Source organism: Bolinopsis microptera, chromosome 5 (genome assembly GCF_026151205.1).
Source record: "Bolinopsis microptera isolate Bmic1 chromosome 5, MBARI_Bmic_1.0, whole genome shotgun sequence".
Taxonomy (NCBI): domain Eukaryota; kingdom Metazoa; phylum Ctenophora; class Tentaculata; order Lobata; family Bolinopsidae; genus Bolinopsis; species Bolinopsis microptera.
Genome location: NC_087076.1, coordinates 17,052,802 through 17,075,504, shown reverse-complemented (window position 1 = coordinate 17,075,504; position 22,703 = coordinate 17,052,802). Strand labels below are relative to the sequence as shown.

The following is a 22,703-nucleotide window of genomic DNA, read 5'->3' as shown; positions in this document are numbered from 1 at the left end:
TGCGCAGCGAAACTGCTGCTTCTATCGCTCACTGCACTGTGCATGTGTCCGACTTTTATTCTCGCAATTTCGTTACAAACTCATACAAACTATTACCTTCAATTGTAGGAGAGTATAAATACAAACTTCTAACTTAAACACAAAATTCTGAACAATTTTACACAGTCGCATAAACAGGTCGCAATGGCACTGCATTAACTAACACGGATCTATAATTGACCTATAAATAAAACCGACGAATTATCTAACATGGATGATTTAGAATTTAACTCTTTCGAATCAAAAATCAAATAATTGTTGGTTTTTATTTTGGCAATGATGATATTCATAATATATAACCTGTAATAATATAATATAACCTATAATAATACTATTCTGTATATATCTAATTTCGTTTTCCAAAAAAAAAAGCTATTGACCTATAACATTATTAACACGTACAAGAATCTGTGAAGGATCATTAAGAGTATATCTAAAATATGTTTAAATTGTCTTTAGATACACGCACAAATTTAGGTAATAAGCTATCAAAGTATCAAGAATATGGATTAAAATCTGATATAATTATAGCTAGAGTAATAACCTCAAAAAACATAAACATAATAGGAAAATTCTATGTTTGATATTACCGAGATGTCGGTATAAGTAACACAATAAAAACTATGTATAATTTAAATTTATTATAATTGTGGCAAAAGTATCACGCAAAAGTATCACGCAAAAGTATCAAGTAAAAAATTCGAAATTGTATAAACTGAGCTTTATATACACACTATCTTAAAACAGGGTTTCTTTAACATTGTTCTTTCAATCTGGCTTATCTGAAACTAATATCATCAAAGTTTTACATCACAAAATTATCTATTAAGTTTTGCAAACCAGCCTCCAGTAGTTCCTCCGCCACTTGTGTTAGCATCAGTGTAGCTTGGCGGCGGAGGAAGGTTTGCTCCTCCGGTCGGTGCCGCTGAGGGGTCGTAAGGGGGAGGTATCTCATCTCCAGGTGGGTAAGCACCTCCAGTTGCAGGTGGTGGGTAAGCACCTCCAGTTGCAGGTGGTGGGTAAGCACCTCCAGTTGCAGGTGGTGGGTAAGCACCTCCAGTTGCAGGTGGTGGGTAAGCACCTCCAGTTGCAGGTGGTGGGTAAGCACCTCCAGTTGCAGGTGGTGGGTAAGCACCTCCAGTTGCAGATGGTGGGTAAGCACCTCCCATCATCGATACAGGTTGAACGTTAACATGAACTTCTCCTCCGAACATGGAATGAGGATCTGTTGCATCACTGGGGTAGAGGTCTAAACAAGGGCAACTCTGGTGCAAGCTCCAGCAGCAGCCACGTATTTGAGGGTACCGGTGCAGATAGGACTTCCTTCTACACCAGCAGCTGATGGGCACGATGATAACCACAAGTGCAAATATTATGAATCTTATGTTTTTACTGAGTGCGACCGCCCAATCAGTAGCCTCTGAATCAACTGGAAAAAAAAATTATTTAAATTAATTTCAGACTGAAGTATATCTCTAGTGTAGTAGTTGTTAGGCATTAAATATTGAGACAAAACATTAAAGCTCAAAGCTTCGCATTCAATTAATCAGTATCTTGTTACATATAAATGTGTTTCAACATTTACATCATTAGAGATATGTATTTGAATGTATCACTTGGAGTTACACCCCACAGCACGTGTAATTGGTACCAGTGCTGGGGCGGCACTGTGTCGGCTCTTAATATTTTACATACCTGTAGATGGTCTGTCGTACAAACAACCGTAAGTGATATTCAGTCTCTCGTAGGAACAGCCTCCAACGTCATAATCGTAATCGTATATGTAACATTGGTCTATGTGACATGATGTGGCCGAGGAGTTTATTGACGTTGTAACATTCACAATTTCTTTCTCTGATTTGGGTGATCGAATAAGCTCGGAGTATATTTCTATTTTTAAAGAAGATGTTATAGTGAAGACCTGTACATCAAACAAAAATCACGCTAAGGAATTCGTAGCTCAGTAACACTGTATATAATATCAACCTACCAAGGCAGCTGGGGCCAGGCTTGAAGAGCAGAGCTTCAAAAAAGTGGATGGTTTGAGGCCTGCAGTCGATCGAGGGATCTTGATCTTCGGTGAACTGAGCTAGATGATGTTCTGAAACAGGATAAAAAATGTATTAATAATTAAAAAATTAGTTTACTATTTGCTGATTAACAGTGTGATATGTTGAAGATATTTATTCGACTTTGTGCTTTTGTGGGAAATTTGTGTTCATCGGATAAATGCCAAATTTATTTAAAAAAAATATATATGTATGCACTTGTTTATTAAATAAATCTTAAAATCCTCACACTGTGTGCGAGTGTATAAGGCCACCCATGGTGGAAATATGCACTAAGAAAACTCACCTACGATTTGATAAGTGGGCATACCCTCGTTTCCTCCAGAAACCAACCATTGTCCATCAAGCCACGATGACACACAGTCAAAACTTGCATCACCCTTTCTCAATAATTCTGTTGGACTTCGTGAACCCAAACACGAACCCAAACACGATCCACACGATGTTTTTGAACGTTTTTCGTCCACAATAAACGCTTTCCAACCTTGTGATGAATATATGCGTTAGGAAATAAAGACGAAGTGACGACACAATATGTTCTTCAACGACTTTGACGGGCCACATAATAATATGGTGATAACTGTTTAACGGTGTTTTAGCGACTTGCTATTGCACGATGTCTATAGCTTGCATTTATAGTCGATTTAGCTAAGGAGAAACGCTTTCGAATAATAAGGTAACAAACGCTTGTGTGTGTGTGTGTGTCGTGTTTCACGCTATTTATAGAACGTTAAAAGCGACTAAGAGCTTAACATGAACATTCGTCATTCATACTATACATGATGACATGATCTATGCATACACCACTATACATGATTACATGATCGATTTCTTTACTTATCAGAAATAAAATGTACGATCTCTGTTCTAGTATCGTTCACGAAATATTAAAACTTGAAAAGATAATTGCGTAGTTGTAGAGCGATTCAAGCACATGGTTGAACGAAAAAGTGGACAGAAAGCAATAACAAATAAAAGTGGAGACGTTTGACAAACCTTTTACTCTTGCTTCTTTTAGACATTCCTTAAACAGAGCAGCCGTTGACTGTTCATAAGTAGGCTGGATGGTTGAAGTCTCCCACCCAAACTCTGAGTAGTCATCAAAACGTTCGTAACATCCAAGGTATTCTGTGGTGTTCCTGTTCAGGTCAGCTGATAGTATCACATGACTTATCACACACAGGACCGCTACCCTTATTTCCATGGAAGTCCTACAGACGTTCTATAAACATTAGTCTATTATTAGGATAATGATATTTTAGCTTGAATTTTATTTTAATTTCTCAATCTCGTCAAGTGCTATTGGCACTTTACCGATACTATACATTTATACATTTTTTAATGACAATGTGGACGCATATATATTTAATATATATTATAAATATATGTACATATTTTTTATGTAAGGTGGAGGTGGGGCATCTGGGGCACTGTTTTGAGCTGGGTGGTAAGGTGGAGGTGGGGCATCTGGGGCACTGTTTTGAGCTGGGTGGTAAGGTGGAGGTGGGGCATCTGGGGCACTGTTTTGAGCTGGGTGGTAAGGTGGAGGTGGGGCATCTGGGGCACTGTTTTGAGCTGGGTGGTAAGGTGGAGGTGGGGCATCTGGGGCACTGTTTTGAGCTGGGTGGTAAGGTGGAGGTGGGGCATCTGGGGCACTGTTTTGAGCTGGGTGGTAAGGTGGAGGTGGGGCATCTGGAGCACTGTTTTGAGCTGGGTTGTAAGGTGGTGGAGCTTGCGAAGCTGGTGGGTAATACCCCATATTTCCTGAAGGTAGGTAGATTTGCATTACACCATCTGTTTGTGGTGGATAAGTGTTGCCGGTTGCTGATTGAGCGTGGACATCAACATTATCTTCCCGCGCTAAGATCGGTAATTGGTTGCATCCTCAGGATACTTTCTCGGACAAGGACACAATTTATGGACTTGCCAGCAAGGCCCGCGTTTTCCTTCGTGACGTTCCAATAGCTGTTTTCTTTTGCGAAAGAGTGATATGAAATAGTTACAACACGCCACTGGTGACACCAGTAAAAATCTATATCGCAGGGCAACGCCAATATATACCATGACAAACTTCAAAAACATAGGCTCATAATTTAACAGTCTTAGAACGTACCGCTTAGTATCTGTAACAAAATTACAACATCCAACAAATATTCTACGTAAACTAAGCCGTAAAAATGTTTACCTGATTATCAGGACACGCTTAATCTGTTCCAAAATTGTCCGCTAGGTCACCGGGAGATCACCGTATTATCAGGTTCTCACGCCAGGATATGGCGGTATTTGGAATGTTCCTTAATCCCAGACGATTCAAGATATGTAGTTATGAATACGGGTAAATGCCTCACAGAATGGCTAGCCTCACAGAATGGCCAAATTTGTAAATGTTTTTGTAACTAATTTTTTATAAAAGACTGGTAGGTTTTGTGGATACCATATGAAACAAAAGTCTTCTGGCAACACTTCCTGTGGTGAAATCATTAACTAGGACCACATTTTCTGGCATAAATATGACTGTTTATGTAGAAATTTTGAGCACTGAAAAATTTGTTTTCAAATTTTTGAACTAAGTTTACGTTTTGGTGAGAACTTCTGGCACCAGTATGACAGAAGATGTTCAAAGAATAGTATTCATCAAAAAAAACGAACATTGTTCAATATAGGAAGAAAAAAATGCTAAAATGGCTACACGCCTCACAAAATGGCCAAAATATGCCTCACAAAATTTGTTTTCAAATTTTTGAACTAAGTTTGCATTTTGGTGAGAACTTCTGGCACCAGTATGACAGAAGATGTTTAAAGAATAGTATTCATCAAACAAAACGAACATTGTTCAATTTAGGAAGAAACAAAATGTTAAAATGGCTAAACGCCTCACAAAATGGCCAAAATATGCCTCACAAAATGGCCAAAATTTAAAACTCCTTTTATTCAATGAAACCATAAGTCTAAAGTATTCACAAGCTATTTATTATACAATAACACCCCAGATGGAGTGTTTTTACAGCCGAATGAAGGTTATAAATCATGAAATCAGGGAATATGAACAACGCCACACAAAATGGCCATTTTTGGTGTAGGAAATTATGCCCTTTTTATTCAGTTCTAAGAAATTTCACCTATATGGGGGTGTTAACAAGGCATATTAATACCAGCAGCATGCCTGAAACAAGAGCCAAAGGTTTTAGAAAAATAAAATTTTCTCGTTTTCTTTTTTTTTTGCCATTTTGTCAGGCATTTTTTCTTTTTTGTGAAATAATTTTTCACAGCTCAGTTTTTTCGTGAGTTTTAGGTTATTACCCCATTCCTTAATAGGTTTTCTAAGAACGTGTGGTGATAGAAATTTAAAAAGTATCTCCATCAACAAAATTATAGAAATTCAGATTTGGCCATTCTGTGAGGCATGTTTTTTTCGAGGAAGATTTTCCGGCCAATTTTTCTCAAAGAAAAAATGGTTATGAGATTAAATGAACCCCCGGGAAGAAAAATATGAGTGTCAACTTAGCTTCTTATGAGATAAAAACTGGAATAAAGTGTGTTTTGTGACTTTGAGAGACCTTCCTTTTTTTGGCCATTCTGTGAGGCAAATACCCGTAAGTTGAGTTATGCAACAAGATAACCCCGACGGTGATTATGGTCGATTAGCTGTTGGAAATGTGATAGGTCAGAGGTTTGGTAAAACCTCTGGTGATGTAGGGATTTTCAGAGATGGTCGTTAAAGTCTCAAAATAATGATTTAATAGTATTTACTTAGCAAGCATAAGGACCTCAAGTCAGCCTTCTTCTCAGTATATTGTATAAAGCAAGGGCAAAAACGTTCTATGTTTAAGTGGTCACCTTGACCAAAACCCCTTACGAAGAAGAAGATCCTAACGAAAAGGATATTTCGGCCGATATAGAATTTATCAATCAGGAAACTGTACAAACTTGTGAACACGATTCGAGCGTGGACTCTGACTTGGTTCTATTTATAGCTAGCTTGAAACTTACAGCGTTTTTGCAATTTTATCAACTTAATATTGATAACTTTAACTTATCAGAGTTTGAGAATGCTCAAAGATTTTTTATCAGTGTCATACGATACATTTGACAAAGAGAGCATGCCCTGCCATTTTAAGCAATGAGATAATTCCCTGGAAGCATTAAGCGGGATATATACCCGAATATTTAGAGTATTCGTCTAATCTTAATCTTTCGCTTTATTTTCACATTCATTGTACACTTTAGTATTCAATAGTTTCCATTTCACCCACACGTTAGTTCCGAGAAATTTCCACTTTCAGAACATCCGATAAAAACTGTTGTTGTGTGAGATGTTGTGTTTCATTTGATAGTGCCACGATACACAACACAAACACTACAAATCATGACATTCCCAATGAAGTTGAAATGATTGAGATGATGATAGTGACCCTGTCAACAATGAAGTTGAAATGATTGAGATGATGATAGTGACCCTGTCAACAATGAAGTTGAAATGATTGAGATGATGATAGTGACCCTGTCAACAATGAAGTTGAAATGATTGAGATGATGATAGTGACCCTGCCTGTCAACAATGAAGTTGAAATGATTGAGATGATGATAGTGACCCTGTCAACAATGAAGTTGAAATGATTGAGATGATGATAGTGACCCTGTCAACAATGAAGTTGAAATGATTGAGATGATGATAGTGACCCTGTCAACAATGAAGTTGAAATGATTGAGATGATGATAGTGACCCTGTCAACAATGAAGTTGAAATGATTGAGATGATGATAGTGACCCTGTCAACAATGAAGTTGAAATGATTGAGATGATGATAGTGACCCTGCCTGTCAACAATGAAGTTGAAATGATTGAGATGATGATAGTGACCCTGTCAACAATGAAGTTGAAATGATTGAGATGATGATAGTGACCCTGTCAACAATGAAGTTGAAATGATTGAGATAATGATAGTGACCCTGTCAACAATGAAGTTGAAATGATTGAGATGATGATAGTGACCCTGTCAACAATGAAGTTGAAATGATTGAGATGATGATAGTGACCCTGTCAACAATGAAGTTGAAATGATTGAGATGATGATAGTGACCCTGTCAACAATGAAGATAATTAATAATTATATGTCGTGATCGTTTACAAACAAAAGATAGAGGAAACCTCCACATGTTGAGTGAGAAGCTTTACTGCGGGTGTGTAAAGTAAAAATTGAGACATGAGAAAACAAAGTGAAAGGTGGGACTGCACACCCGCAGTACACACACAATCATTAACAACCAGCTTTACGAATATAATGACAAGCTTTAGTTGTCAGAGCTACAAAACGTTCGGCAGACGTCAAACAAATTGAGTAACTGATAAATGGAAAACGTGACGTGCAAGTTACTAGAAAAGCAAGTTACGTCCGATCATGTGTAATATTGATGTGAAGCAAGTTATTGACTTACACTCGTACTTGATCGCTCAATTTTGAAGTGTGCAAGCCAATTTGACTTTATAAGCTACATGTTCAGATATTATGTGGAAAATATGAATTAAAAATAATTTCATACATAATCGGTACATACACATTTAAATAAATATTCACTTCAAAGAAAACCAGCAACCAATCTTACAGTATAACAAAGAATTTCATTACATTTCCAGCAAAGGAGAGCTAATTAGCCAATTCCACGCAGTAATAATTTCAAGCTGCCTTTGACATGGGCTTGGCTGCATTTTTTAACCGCTCATCTTTCATGGCAGGAGGCGCACCAAACATTGTCTTTGAGACTCTGTCCAATTTCTCCAAATACTTCATCACTCTCTCATCCTTTTTCAGATGCTCCCTTATTCTATGAACTAGTCTGTAGTCCTCACTTGGGACCCTGCGCAACTGTTTCTGAATCTCGTGAACTTCATCTTTTTGTAAATACTCGACCTCAGTTAACTCTGTGTCCAAGTCCATTTTACATTGTCTATCCCACAACATCACATCTTGTAATGCCCGTGTTCTGTTGTACGGTACATTCCACGTGTCATACCTCTTCTCCGCTGCACATAACTTCTCCTTTAACACGGACTCTTCTGGAAGAAATCTCATGTACCCCCAGCAAACTTTAGAAAAATACAACGGTGACACGACCAAATAAGTGGCAAGGAAAGCGGGTATGCCAGCTGCAAACCCAACCATGTAAGGATTAGCAGCAGGAAGTCTCCTCTGTAAGAGAACTTTACCGAGAGCAGCAGCTGGCACACCGAGTATAACCCCCAAAGTGTCCGCGTGTCGGGTACAGTTGGAGAACAGGTACGTCTCTTTGGGGTTCACAATGTGGGGATCTTCAGGAATGTGGGGATCTTGCGACATATCTCGTGGTGTACTCTAAATAATTTCAGTGATCAGTAAGTGACAGTAAGTGATAGTAAGTGACAGTAAGTGACAGTAAGTGACGAGATAAGAGCGTGTAGAGTTGTTCAGTACACGAATATAACGTACTGTTTAACTATTTCGATATAATAATAATAAAACTCAGTGAGGAGGGGGTCAGGTAATATGGCTTTACTGTGCTACACCGGCAGTATCACATAAATTGCGTGTAAGTGTATTGCAGACGTGTACATATGTATGGGTAGTGGGTGTGGGCTGATCTCCGCAACTTGATCAGCTGTAATGGGAACCACCGACCATCTTTTGACAGGTAGCTCTCGGTTTGTATGATAGGTGCACTAAGTCCGATAGATGTACTAAGTGATGTGTGTATTATGGAGTGGTGTGCAGTATTATGTACAGCGCATACTTTACAGTTGACAATTTTACAACCTCTAATAACGAGTTACATTGTGAGTGATAAGGCATATTTTACGTGAGGAAGCATTGTGTACGTGACGAGATTAGTTTTACCTGCAATAAATAACTCACAACCTTATTTTATGAGCCATTTAAAAAATTTGACATCCAAAAAACTATCCATTAAAATGATAAATAAATATCAAAGGCCATGGTGATTGGTGAAGTATATGGTACAAACGTATATTTTTCTGAAAACAAGACAAAGTATGAATTATAAACCTTTATCCATCTCTGTGTAATATGCGTCCTTGAGGAAGTAAGGAATACCCATTTAAACGACGTAATTATTATTATTAAGAAACTGTTTACACCATTAAAATATTCAAAACCCCTAAAAGAAATCAAGTCATCCTAAAATGGTGATCAGTACAGATCAGGACAGCTAGAGTTAAAATTTGTTTCTCCAAGCAACTCTATCATCAGCTAATATCTTAAGCTTATTAAGATCATTCAAAGAGTTAAGTTTTAAACCTCTACGGGTCAAATCATTCACAATAATCTTGAACAAATTCTTACGATGCGCACCGACGCGCCCTTTACAGTTTGTTGTGACAGCAAACTTTAACGCTAACGCAGCGGGGGAGTCATCAGCACTACGCAAGATATGACCTAGGAGCTTCCACCTTGCTTTAGGGACACGATCTGATAGCTTTACTGAGTTACATCTTAGGTATAAGTTTGCATTAGATATTGTTCCATGAGGCCAATAAATGTTCAGTAATGATCCTAAGGTGTTTTCTATGGCAAATGTCTAGTTTTTCTAGTGACTTTGCAGTAGGACACCAACTACTGCAATTGTACATGATGATTGATACAATTTGGGCTTCGTATACTGCTATCTTTCTGGTAACGGAGATATTCTGCTGAGACCAGATCTTGGTGAACTTATAGAAGGCATTGTTCCCAGCAATGCATCGAGCAGCTATATCACTTTCACTACACAACAATGACCCAAGAATCTTACTCTTCCGCCAATCTTCATTTCCACGTAACATGGTATCATCACGACCAGGGATTGTTTCTCCAACAGGAGCGAGGAAAACATGGGTAAATTCTGTTTTCTCTGTGTTAATGAACAGGTTAAACTCCTTGAAGACTTCCTTGGCTATTGGTAGGATAGCTAACGTAATTATGATAATAATTATATATCTTAATTCTCATTCAGTTTAACATTTTAATTCAGGAAAACACGGTGCAATTTATGACTTATCTTATCAGCTAATCAATTCCACCAAATTCCAAGAATTGGAATTATTAACCTACATTTAAATACGACAGTGGGCAGCGTTTTATCATTACCGATTAGATAACCTCTTAGCTGTTTAAACTTTCACATTTTAATGAGGTATATATCGACAGAGGGTTCAACTAAGCTCACTGGGAAGATTAATTCTAAATTGGATTTTAAAGGACCCTTTGATGTAGCAGTGCCATGGCTGACGTTTTGCTGGCGGTTATTTCTGTTGAAAAGGGTGGGAGAGAGCAGTACCAGGGAAAGTAGGAGTCCACGCCCTAAAACTGATCACCTGCTGCAAGTGGTGGTAGTAATTGTGCAACATATTGACCTGCACAGTTTTCCATATAAGATGTAATAGGTTTAAGGTGCATAACGAGCAACTATTGCTGCAGGAAACAGGTTAGTTTGTATAAAAAGCTAATGCTGTAGGACACAAGTGTGATTATATAGCAAGTACAGCAGATCGGATCTTTGTTCAATACACTGATAAGTGATCGTACAGCTTACATTTTTGTCATGGTATCAATAACAACACCCATCACACTGACGAATTACCGCAATAATTACGGACCATGACGCCAAAAAACTTTCTATTTATCTGTACATCCCATTACGAAACCTACTAACACCACACACTAAATTTCCTACTTGAGACGTGTATTAGAGGGCCTGGGCAGTGTAATCAAGTGCACACTATACACACCAACATTCCATGTACAATGTACATTCCATAAACATACCTCTGCAATTTCTAAACATGCCAGTAATACCACTCACCGAACTCTGTAAGTGTGAGGAGATTAGGAAAGCCCATTGTATCACACACACACACACACACACTCACACACTTTTACACCGCATGTAATACAAGGTACTCCAGCGTCATCAGCGATTAGCAATCATAATATATGTGTGTGTGGGCATATCAGCATATATGTGTGTATATTAGGAATACGTGTAATCGAGCTAGGATTATGTGCATAATCACTGAATGCATAATTACGGAATAATATTCTCAAAACACGACGAAATTTGCGATTTGAGTTTATGAAATTGAAAACTAGCAGGAATTGACGTAGTTGGTAACTAGGATTAACAAGATGGCGCCGGTTTTATTTTGTAACAAATACAAAATTAGAAAAAACCGGATGGAAAAGAATGTCCCCTGAGGCTGAATTTTTTGTTTTTTAACGTATGATCAGTGGTATCAGGTACGGATAGGATAACACTGGTAAGCTCCGACAGGTCGTGTTAAAAAGGCTGCAGCTTCAATCCTTAAAACTGGCAAGATTAAGAAGGAGTGCTGTACCCGAGCCACACCAGGAGGTCCTACAGACGCCAAACTAGTTTTAACACGGAACTTAGATAGTAATATAGATTAGTTTTGATTCTAACAGGAATCTTCAAAAATTCCTGCTAAATTCCTCCACTGTACTCGTATCAGCTACCAGAAGAGAAACCGGACAGAGTTGTACCGTGTAACTCCGTTACAGTGTACACGTTGCAAGAGCATTTTTAACTTACAAATGACTAGTACGTGATTATCTCATATCCCCCTTAAGTACGTGATTATCTCATATCCCCCTAAAGTACGTGTTTATCTCATAACCCCCGATCGTTAGGATTTTCTCACTACTCCCCAGTTATCTAACTACAGAAATTAGCGGCTTTGTTGAACGTGTATATTACGGTTACAACATGTAGGTGCTGCAGTATACATATTACATACGTATCAGAGTATGACGTAGGGTAACATCTAACAAAAGAATTACAGAGCGCTTTGAGGCAGAGGGGGATCTGAGTTAATATACAAGAAGTGCGATTACTAATATACAGGTAAGTGTAATGGATGTATGTGTAAATTTTATCAGTATTTATCAGGTATTTAGAGGTATTTTATCAGGTATTTACAGTGAGGGCATGATCTCCTGGCTCTCTGAGATTACATTTTAAACACCTACCCCTCCCTTTAACTCAGACAAATTACATACATCATAAAGAGCTAGCTTACATTCGCAGATCACACGTACCTAACTTAATAAATATAATCTGATTAAAACGAACTACCCAGCCATTAAAAGAGGAGATGAGGAACTGAGTAAAACTCGTTTTGTTGCGAGATGTAATACGATGACTGTACCGATACTCAAGAATTAGCTTACACTCTGACATGAAACATCTTTACAGCATTTATTAGGATGTCTCGCTCACATTCGCACACACCGTCACACTTATCAATTTATCGGCATTCGCAGTATTTCATGTGATAACTGTGAATATTACTGAACCTATAAATTCAATAAATACCATATTTCATCCACATATTGGACATTACCGTAATGTTTAATGCTGAGATAGATATAGAGGTTGAGAATAAGGTCAAGGACATCTACCAGATTTAAAATTGATTAGTAGCACTCTGAAGTGGTTCACAAGGTCTTTTTTCTCTATGAAAGACTGTGAGATCTAATTCTAATAGTTATGGGGTCGTTCACATATTATTACGTAATTACACATATTATTACTGAGGTAGAGGGGTGTGGTTTGTAAATGTTAACACTAGTGATATTTTAATACAATAGCTATGCTATGGAGTGTTAAATTGACCAAAAGTGATTACGTCATAATATGTGAACGACCCTTTTTGTTGTCATACAACTCTTTTCATCTAATAGATTACCTGACAATGATTTAATTAATTCTATTAAATGTAATGAGTGAAGGGTTGGATAATCGATAAAATTATTGTATCTGTTACACGAAGGAGTAATGACAACATTGTCTACAGTACATGATTACATTTTACTACATTTTTTACTATGACCTGTCTTGTAACTTTGCCAAGTGAGAAAAAATGCGCTGTATCCGTGTGTGAACAACACAACATAGCACAATTAACTCGCACTGTTGTGACTAATTGGACTGTATTTTAGTTCTTTAATTATTCAATTATACATTGTATTAGAACATTGTTCAAAGTGTTAGAGTATTAATTGCGATTAAAAAGTGATACACAGGGTTAAACTCAAAGATTTTGTCTGTAATATATTCAAGAGTAAATTTATTACAATTCTTGAAAATTTAAGTACACGTATAGACAGTAGACACACGAACAATGGGCACAGTTTCACATCATATCGTAATTTTATCATTGCACTTCATAAATTAAGATATTCAAAGTTGGAGCAACCTACAATTGTATAACCTGAGTAGTTTAACTCTAGTCTGCGCTCAACATGCGACGTTTACCTTGAAAATTAAAAAAAACAAACTTTTTCAAGGATCCATGCTAAAACATCGTGCTTTAACTGCAAAAATAACAGAAACAGCCAAATACTGCACCAATTTTCGTTCGCCTCAAAATTCATATTCAAAACCAAGGGTAATTTGTATTTAAGCTTTAGCATTGCATAATCAAACATAGAATTATATAATATGAAATATTGATATTATAGCTTGCTTGAAAACTTTGCCAGTATAACATTCTCGACTATCTTGTTTAACGATGACAATTTACGACCCTTGGGATGAAAATTGATAGTTACATCTAATTTTGTTTTAATTGAGTTTTTGCAAATGACTTTGGTTCAACAGCCAACTTTTGTATTTTACTTTTAAAAATATTACCACCTCTGTCCGCTACCAAAATTGTGTTTTTATACCATTCATAAGGTATAACACTAAATAGTGAAAAACAATTGTTTAAACGATAGTTTTAAAAAACGATAGTTTAAACGATAGTTTTAAAAACAATTGTTTAAAATATCGAACATCGGACTCTATGTTGAACGAGTTAGGTCCACATTTGAAAGAGAAATTATTTGAAGTTTATGCAGGACATATGTTCAGAAACTTTTTAATAGCCTGGGGCCATGGTGATTGCAATTGTATGTCAAACAAGATAGCTTAGAACTATACTACATTGAAAAAGTTAAGCCAACAATATAACAAATCCATAATTTGAGCTATCTCCTCGAAAATGAATCAAATCAAAAAGGATTACATCAAATTGTCAGAGATCGATGTTTAATTAAATATCAGACCTATGTAGGCTATGCTTGGATACTGAAGCTCGATTAAAATGTTGTTAAAAGTGACATTCAATTAACACCATACAGCAACAAGCTAGAGATCAATGTTCCCCTTATTTAAGTACAATCTTAATCTAGTAACAAGTAAACGGCAGCAAAAACTAAAATTACTTTGCCAATATAAATTTAACTAGGTTGAACCTTCAAACTGTCGAAGCAGCTGCAAACTATTAACTTTAAACCGTCCTGGGATGTCTAAATCTCAGAATTTATAATTATAGTAATTATCATGGGCTCTGTGAATAATAGTCTCGAGGTAGTAGTCAGTCATTATTAGGACCACAGTTAAATACAGTTTTCAAAAATGAAAAAGAAAACAGGATACGTCTCTAATACGAAAATATAGCACCGTTGAAAGTTAATGGGACCACAGTCATTATAGTAGGAGTGAGGTAGCTGCCCGAGACCATGGTACTAATCACTAATATCACTACATTTATCTAGAGGAAATCAGATAACAAACTTTGCGATCAACCACCCAATAATAACGAAGATAATGTGAAAAGCCGCATTGTGGTACGACTGATCGGCTGGCGCCACTTGTCGTGACGCAGCCTCTGCTACACGCTTCTTCAGATTAGCATTTTCCTTCATCAACTGTTCGATTTTCTCGTTGGCTTTTGACACCTCAGCAGAGTTATTTGGCTTAGACGACGCTGAAATTTTAACGGTTCAATAAAAAGCATAACTTTTAGAATCAATCAGATTGTATTGACAATGTAAATTATAATTATTAATACTGAAAAGCCCAGCAAATTATAATATATAATTATAAATGGTAAAATATCCGCGACTAACCAGAAGATATAAAAGTTTGGTCGGCAACCGGTGCTGAAACTGGAGCTGGAGCGGGTGCTGCAGCTGCAGGAGCAGCAGCATCAGGTACTGGTGCCGCCGCGGCTGCAGGTTCAGCAACTGGTTCATCTGCTGGAACCTCGAACTGACATCTTAACTTCTTGTCTACTACACTTCCTGGTGCTGCATTCTTCCAGATCTCGTCCAGTGGCAGAGCAGCACTTTCCTCCGACAGTGTCTGGTAAAGGGTTTTTACATTGACATGGAAAACATTATACTCATAGTTCAAAATGGGTTTAGAAAAATATCTTTTATGGTGATCGACAAAGAAAAGCTTTGGGAGGTGACAAATTCATAATACCATCCTTTAATTGCGAGAATGTGAGTGTTTGTCTGTACTGGATTGGAAAAAAATAGACTCACCATTGACTGAACCATGAACTTGTGATTGTTCCTCTCATTTGGATCATATGTGAAAGGCTGCAACATGATAGAAACTTCCATAGTCTGGCCAGGGTCAATCATTCCACTGTTTGGTCGAACACAGTACCTTCTAGGAGCTGTGGTCTTTACTTTAAAACAGACCTGGAAAAAAGGGTTGAATTTCATTTTCAAATGAGACTGTATAAATACATTTTATATCCATAGAAGCGATTATATTAGTATCATTAGTGCATTTAAAAAATCGTTGCTTCATACCAAACGGAACATAAAATTAAACCTTTTCATTAGTGATGTTCTGCAGTGTAAGTATAGAGGTAACCACTTCATTAAATGGACCTTTGAAAGTCAAATGGGCATCTGGAGATATGGTAAGGAGAGCTGCCATCTAAGATAAGGATTACATATTATTCTGACAAAACTCAATTTATTGAAAATTAATTATACATCATAATTTAAAAAAGATAGAACTAGGGTCAACACAATTTAGATTTAATTCAAGCTTAGATTACAAGTAACAGCAGGTGGTAATATCGTGACATGATGGAAATTTGTCTCCTAGATAGGCCAAGTAAAGAGGTTCCGAAATGGAATAAAAACATTTAAATATATCAAAACATCATTCAAATACTGTACTTCATGTCGAATCCTGCAATAGTACTACTGTGAAGTGTGGAAAGTGTTATTATAAGTTAAAAGCATACTGCTGGGTGAAGTACTCTAGTTAGATGCATTCAGTCAGCAGGAGTTGCAGAGAATAAATAATTTGTATTAAAAATAGTCCATCAACTTCACATCAGAAAGCTAGCTTCTTCATTAATAGGTAAACAGTCTGTCCCACCTCCATGCCATGTAAATTATTTGCTGCACCTTTTAATCTCATTAATAAACCACCATATGATATATAGGCTGATAAAATGGCATTTGAGTCCCCGAAATCGTCTCCTTCTATTCTGTATATCCTGCCATACATGACATATTCGAATGTGTCTGCTCTTGTTCCCTCTAAACTGGCAGTGTAACTGCCATCATCTGGAGCCCCATCTTCTTGTAACGTAGAAGCCAATAATAATCTGAATTTGTCTCTTAAAACAACAGGGTATATCATTGTGTTAACATCAAGGATGAGGTCCATCTTGAAAGATTCGCTCTCACAGAATAGTCGGGAAACTCTGTCAAATTGTTTACCATTAGGATCAACATCTTTGACATCGAAAATGTCTTCAAAGAGCACCCCAGCCATTCCTAGGCCTGTAATTAAATGTGTATTGAAAATGTGCTATCAATAAATTCAAAATGAAGAGTTTTAACAACAAACCCTGATTAAAAACCTACTCAAGGGGCAGTGCTAATCATGCTTTAGAAGGTTAAAACTGAGGTAAGCACAGTGGCGTACGTTGCCTGTTGGCACCATCCCCCTCCCTGTTGGAAAAAACGCCCCCTTGTTGGCGCCACCGCCCCCCTCCCAATTTGACACCCCACCCTAAAATAGGACAAATTAGATGATTTTAGAGGATACACTTGTAAAATCTCTAAAAAAGTTTGTTTCTAGAGCAAAACGTAGATTTTTTTTGTTGTTTTTTTTATTTCCACAGAAGGTTCGGCAGGGCCCTTTGTTACGCCACTGGATTTAAAACATCAAGAAAACAACAAATTTTTCAAGAAAACAACAAATTTTTTATTTAAATCAATTATAGCAACATTACCATGGAATATACTACGGGTATGGTGACTTGGGCTATTGAGTTGTTAAGTAGATTAAGATTAGTAAACCTGCACTTGCATTGTATTTATAAAAACTAGAAATTAGGCTTCACGGTAAAATGGAGAAGCAGGCTGATCTTGGAGAGAGCAGACCGTAAAGTTAACGCACCCACCAGGGCTACCTACCTACCCCAGTTGTTCTTTTTGGTTTATCAGCTTGTATTGTTACATTTATGGACCCCAAGTCACCACACTAAGAAGGAGTATGTAAAAAAAATAAGTTAGGTTAATATCATCATATCAGTTTAAAACAGTAAAAGTTAAGTTGAGGATTGAATTTCCTAGTTAATTTAATGGTTCAAACGTTTGGGAATATAATAATGTTGGTATTTGTATCTGCTGCAGCAATAATATCAATATGTCATTTGTCTAGAAAATTTTCGCCACTTCAATAGATATTGGGTCGGCAATTTGGTGAGTGAGTGATGAACTGGTTTGGTCTGTGACTGAGTGAGGGGCGATGTGAAATTGTCAACTGATCCGTGCAATCTTGGAGTCCCACAGGGCTCTGTGCTGGGTCCGGTCCTGTTCAACATCTACATTCGCTCTTTGTACTCAGCAGCACATGATTTGAACTTCTCCATCCAGGGTTACGCCGACGATCATCAGCTGTATAAAAGTTTCAAGCCAAACGAGGAGCCCACCGTCCTTATCAACGATGTTCCCAAATGTTTCCAAGAAATTAATGACTGGATGAAAAAACATTATCTACAGCTCAATGCAGGAAAAACTGAGATTCTTGTCTTTGGGACACCGCTTGTCCTCCAGCAGCTGTCTATAGGGGGCGTGTTTGTTAACTCTGAGACGTGTGTCAGGCTGTCACCTGTTGCAAAGAACCTCGGATTTCGTCTCGACTCTCAACTAAACTTTGGTGAGCAAATCAAGCAACTTAAAACATCCTGTTTTCTGAAACTAAGAGACCTTGCTAAGATGAAAACATTCCTCACAACCAAACAGATGGGAACACTGACTCAAGCAATTGTAATCTCATCGCTTGACTACTGCAATGCACTTTACTATGGTTGTAGTCAAGCCTCAATTACGCAGCTGCAGAACATTCAGAACCGAGCATGCCGTCTGGTTTTTGGATTAAAGAAGAGAGACTCAGTCGAGGAGAAGCTCAAATCCCTTCATTGGCTCAAGGTGAAGGAGAGGATTGAGTTTAAGTTATGCTTACTGATTTTCAAAGCAGTCAATGGTGTTGCTCCTGCATATCTGTGTGATCTAGTAACATTTGTTAGTTCGAGTAGCAGAAGAACTTCCTCCTTACACCTACCCGTCGGATCTACAAGATCACACCCAAGAGCGTTTCAGACTGTTGCTCCGAAAATCTGGAACCAACTACCAATTGAAATTAAGACTTGTTCCGATGTTGATCTGTTCAAAACATTATTAAAAACTCACCTGTTTAAGAAAAGTTATGGCATGAGCGATTAATTGACAATATAATAACTTTATGTTATTTGCTTAAACTGTTTAGGATGCAACCTAATGTCATGATCTTTTTGAACTTATTAGCAATTAGACTGTTAGCTCGCTTCACAAGCATGTCATCTTCGTTCCAAAACTTTTTATGTCCTATGCATACACTCCTTGATAGTTATCTTGATCTAGTATCTTTGTTTCACACAATAGAGCATAAGTTTTGTGGTTTATCCACTGGGCTTAGAGTTTGTGTTTAAGCTACCAAATTTTATTTTATTATTATTATTATTATCTGACTGCTAAAAGACAAACAGTCTTGTACACACCACCAACGATGAAGACAGGGGTGATGATGTTGATGATGAAGATGATGAAGTTGATGATGAGGCTGAGAATGTAGAGGAAGAGGTTTCAGAAGAGTGAGCTGAAAAGAAGACAAGTTTCTATTCTAATTTATTGATTATTATATTTATTGCAATAAACATATAATATCCATTACTCCAGGAGTGATGAAAGGATACTAAAAAAAAGTTAGTGCTAAATGTGCTTTTAGATGTGGTTGATTATTTTATTAGTAAATCCATGATAACTGATGGTAGCTAACTGATACTTAATGGAAATGCAAGAAACTTAATGCAGATGGTGGAACAGAAGCAAGCCTTGTAATAGTGATACAGAATCGAGTCCCAGGACAATTAACACATCATGAAGAACAGAATACCAGATCAAGGACAGTGAAAATATTTATCTATCTTCGACGCTTTCACCCTACTGCCCGATTTTACCACATCATCAAAATTAACCTTCTTGTCCCCCACTCCACTGTGTGATGATGTTTATGTCATTATTCTTAATCTAATCTAATCTAATCTGCACTGTTATACTAAAGAAGATTTTTTAATCATGCCAGATGACGATGTAAGCATAGCAAACGTCGAAGAATCTTCGATGATCCTTATTTTTTCAAAGCCGATCGCGATCCAAAGACAGTGATACTGTCGTCTGCTATGACTGTAAATCGTTACACGTAAGCATTCACATGAATAACGCTCCTTCAATTGATCCATCGCATAAATTGATTGGATCACAATTCCACATGGGAAAATAAATCCAGCAACTCCAGGGGTAACAAACTGTTGCGGTCAGTTTTAATACTTTCAACACTACTATATAATAACAAATAACTTGAGTGACAGGATGGATTACTGAGGGCACTGTGTTAAGGTGATTTAAGTGGGTCCCAATCCCCACCGACCATTCTTCTTTGCGTCATGCTACGTTCCTGAATACTTGCTTCATCATCTCCTTTTTATAACAACCATGGTGTCTTTATTCAAGAAAACAACAAATTCAAGAAAACAACAAATTTTTATTTAAATCAATTATAGCAACAATTTGAAAAACTTTAAAGCTCTTCTATTACCATGGAATATACTACGGGTATGGTGACTTGGGCTATTGAGTTGTTAAGTAGATTAAGATTAGTAAACCTGCACTTGCATTGTATATTTTTTAAAAACTAGAAATTAGGCTTCACGGTAAAATGGAGAAGCAGGCTGATCTTGGAGAGAGCAGACCGTAAAGTTTACGCACCCACCAGGGCTACCTACCTACCCCAGTTGTTCTTTTTAGTTTATCAGCTTGTATTGTTATATTTATGGACCCCAAGTCACCACACTAAGAAGGAGTATGTAAAAAAAAATAATAATAATAATAATAATAAATTAAGTTAATATCATCATATCTGTTTAAAACAGTAAAAGTCAAGTTGAGGATTGACTTTCCTAGTTAATTTAAAGGTTCAAACGTTTGGGAATATAATAATGTTGGTATTTGTATCTGCTGCAGCAATAATATCGAAATATCATTTGTCTAGAAAATTTTCGCCACTTCAATAGATATTGGGTCGGCAATTTGGTGAGTGAGTGATGAAATGGTTTGGTCTGTGATTGAGTGAGGGGCGATGTGAAAGTTGTGGTAAGTCCAGGTGTTACTATTGTTGATGGATTGAGATCCCAGGATGATACTTTTACAGCGTAATTTAACCAAAGCTACAGAAGTAGTGAGGATTTCCCCATTCTCATTTAGAATCCGTTTATGTATGCTATTCCACAATTTGGAGGCTATATAAAGAAAAGTGTTGGTTTTTCTTGGGAGGATTATGACATTGCTTGTATCACGTTTTGATGAGTCTATAGTACAATACAACGAGTATGGAGTGCGAAATTTCATAATTCGAAATATCTCAGATATACAGTGGTATTTGTACAAGTTTTGAACAGTAAGCAATTTTAGTCGATTAAAAATGGGCTTGGTGTGCTCTTTTTCGAAAAAAGCAGCTCCTAACCTCTGTTTTGTATAAGGTCTGGCTCGTGCACAAGTGGCATGTTTGTCGAGGTATGCATTTAGGTCTCCAAAAAGGATTCTTATACAACGTTTCTGAGTTATGAACAGCTTATCGTTTGGTTGGTCTTTGAGAGCTGAGCCCCAAACACTTATTCCGTAAGCAAGATGTGATTCCAATAATGCAGAATATATTTTTTGGTAGTGTTCCCCTGGAACTGAATGTTTAATCCTGTTAAGTGCTCCTGTAGTGGATCTAATTTTTTTTCTTAGATATTCTATATGTGGGCCCCAGCTAAGTTTTTCATCAATTACTACACCAAGAAATTTGGTGTTGCTAACCTTGACAATTTTGTGTCCATTTATAAATATTCCTTGTGATTTGTCATGTTCATTGGCATACGGCCTAACCCTGGCGCAGGTTTCATCAGATTCATATGCAGGTAGAACATGTATGTAGCAGCATTTAGACATATTTATATGTAAGAGATTACTTCTCATGAATTTGCATACGAAATCAAGAACTTTATTGGCCTTCAAGTATGTTGCTTCTTTGGACGGTCCAGTGATAAATATATTTGTGTCATCAGCATAGAGCACAAATTTGCATTCATCGCCTTTGTAACAGTTTATTATGTCGTTCATATATAATAAGAAAAGTAGAGGGCCTAGTATGGAACCTTGGGGAACTCCATATTGACTATAAGCGCATTACAGGTCTTAGTGATGATTACAAACTTAACTACCGCTGATCTAAAATGTTGTAGGTAAATTACTCTATTTCAACACCAAAATGATTTTAATGAAAATTGAGTTTTCAATGAAATTTTTAAAATTATTAACATTCTTTTAATCATAAATTGAATAAAAGTTTATAAATTAACTATAACTATAAATTTTAAATGCACGACGATTCAGTTTCAAAATAAAAAGCTAAAGCTTCGTAGGTTTATAACCTCTTCGACAATTTTAATATTTAAAACAACTAGAGTATTATCATTCGTTAAAATAACTTGATTCACGATGTCAATCCTTTCTAGCTCGGCGAGGCCCAGTGGTGCATCTCGCCGATCTACGAGAATATGCGCGGCGCGGCCCAGCAGTGCATTGTGCTACAATAAAATAACTTACCTAGTACGCCTCAAAATTAATAAAAATGTGTTCGAATGCGATTTAATATTAAGTAAAACAAAATTGTAAGTAAAACAAAATTTAAATTTGATATTGATAAAGGTTTACCCCAGTTGTAATACCAAAATTCCAAATTGTGTTTGCTTTACATCAAGACCAGTATAAGCTTACTGGGCCGCGCTCAGCCTGTCATTCCGCCTAATTTCACATAGCCATGTGTATCTGCAAGCGAGAGGGCTCTGGTTAGAGCAACCGCCTAATCTCTATTTATATTGTTAATGAACATAATAGCCTGGGGTCCTCAGGTAAGTATAAGCAAATCCAACTTCGACCTACGTACTAATTAGACGAAACTTCTTTTTCAGTTCCCCAATAACTTCCTTTTCACCACTTCCTACTATCACCTGTTAACTTTAAATTTAATGGATCACTATGCAATGAAACACACCAGTTGTTACAAATAATTATCAAACCCCACAGACAACAATGAAACAAGAAATTTCAATGAAACAAGAAATCTAATTTTAGCACATTTTACATAATAAAAAGAT

General features: G+C 37.0%; 2 protein-coding genes across 5 annotated transcripts in view; both read right to left on the bottom strand.

The window, feature by feature from the left end:
- Positions 1 to 22,703, bottom strand: part of LOC134816132 (deoxyribose-phosphate aldolase-like) — a 77,511-nt gene that overhangs the window by 48,721 nt on the left and 6,087 nt on the right. Inside the window, exons 2-6 of one of the 4 annotated variants that reach the window (XM_063824898.1) lie at positions 3,105 to 3,330; positions 2,395 to 2,592; positions 2,030 to 2,140; positions 1,735 to 1,893; positions 93 to 1,468 (exon numbers count right to left, since the gene is read on the bottom strand). The exons of the other annotated variants lie outside the window; for them this stretch is intronic. Of the exons in view, the coding sequence (XP_063680968.1) occupies positions 858 to 1,468; positions 1,735 to 1,893; positions 2,030 to 2,140; positions 2,395 to 2,592; positions 3,105 to 3,312 (1,287 nt within the window). The 5' untranslated portion in view covers positions 3,313 to 3,330 and the 3' untranslated portion in view covers positions 93 to 857. Of the gene's footprint in view, positions 1 to 92; positions 1,469 to 1,734; positions 1,894 to 2,029; positions 2,141 to 2,394; positions 2,593 to 3,104; positions 3,331 to 22,703 lie in introns of those variants that run through there. 4 annotated transcript variants of the gene reach the window in all.
- LOC134815502 (proline-rich proteoglycan 2-like) lies at positions 3,484 to 3,867 on the bottom strand. The gene has a single exon (XM_063824040.1). The coding sequence runs from the start codon at positions 3,865 to 3,867 to the stop codon at positions 3,484 to 3,486; it is 384 nt and encodes a 127-aa protein (XP_063680110.1).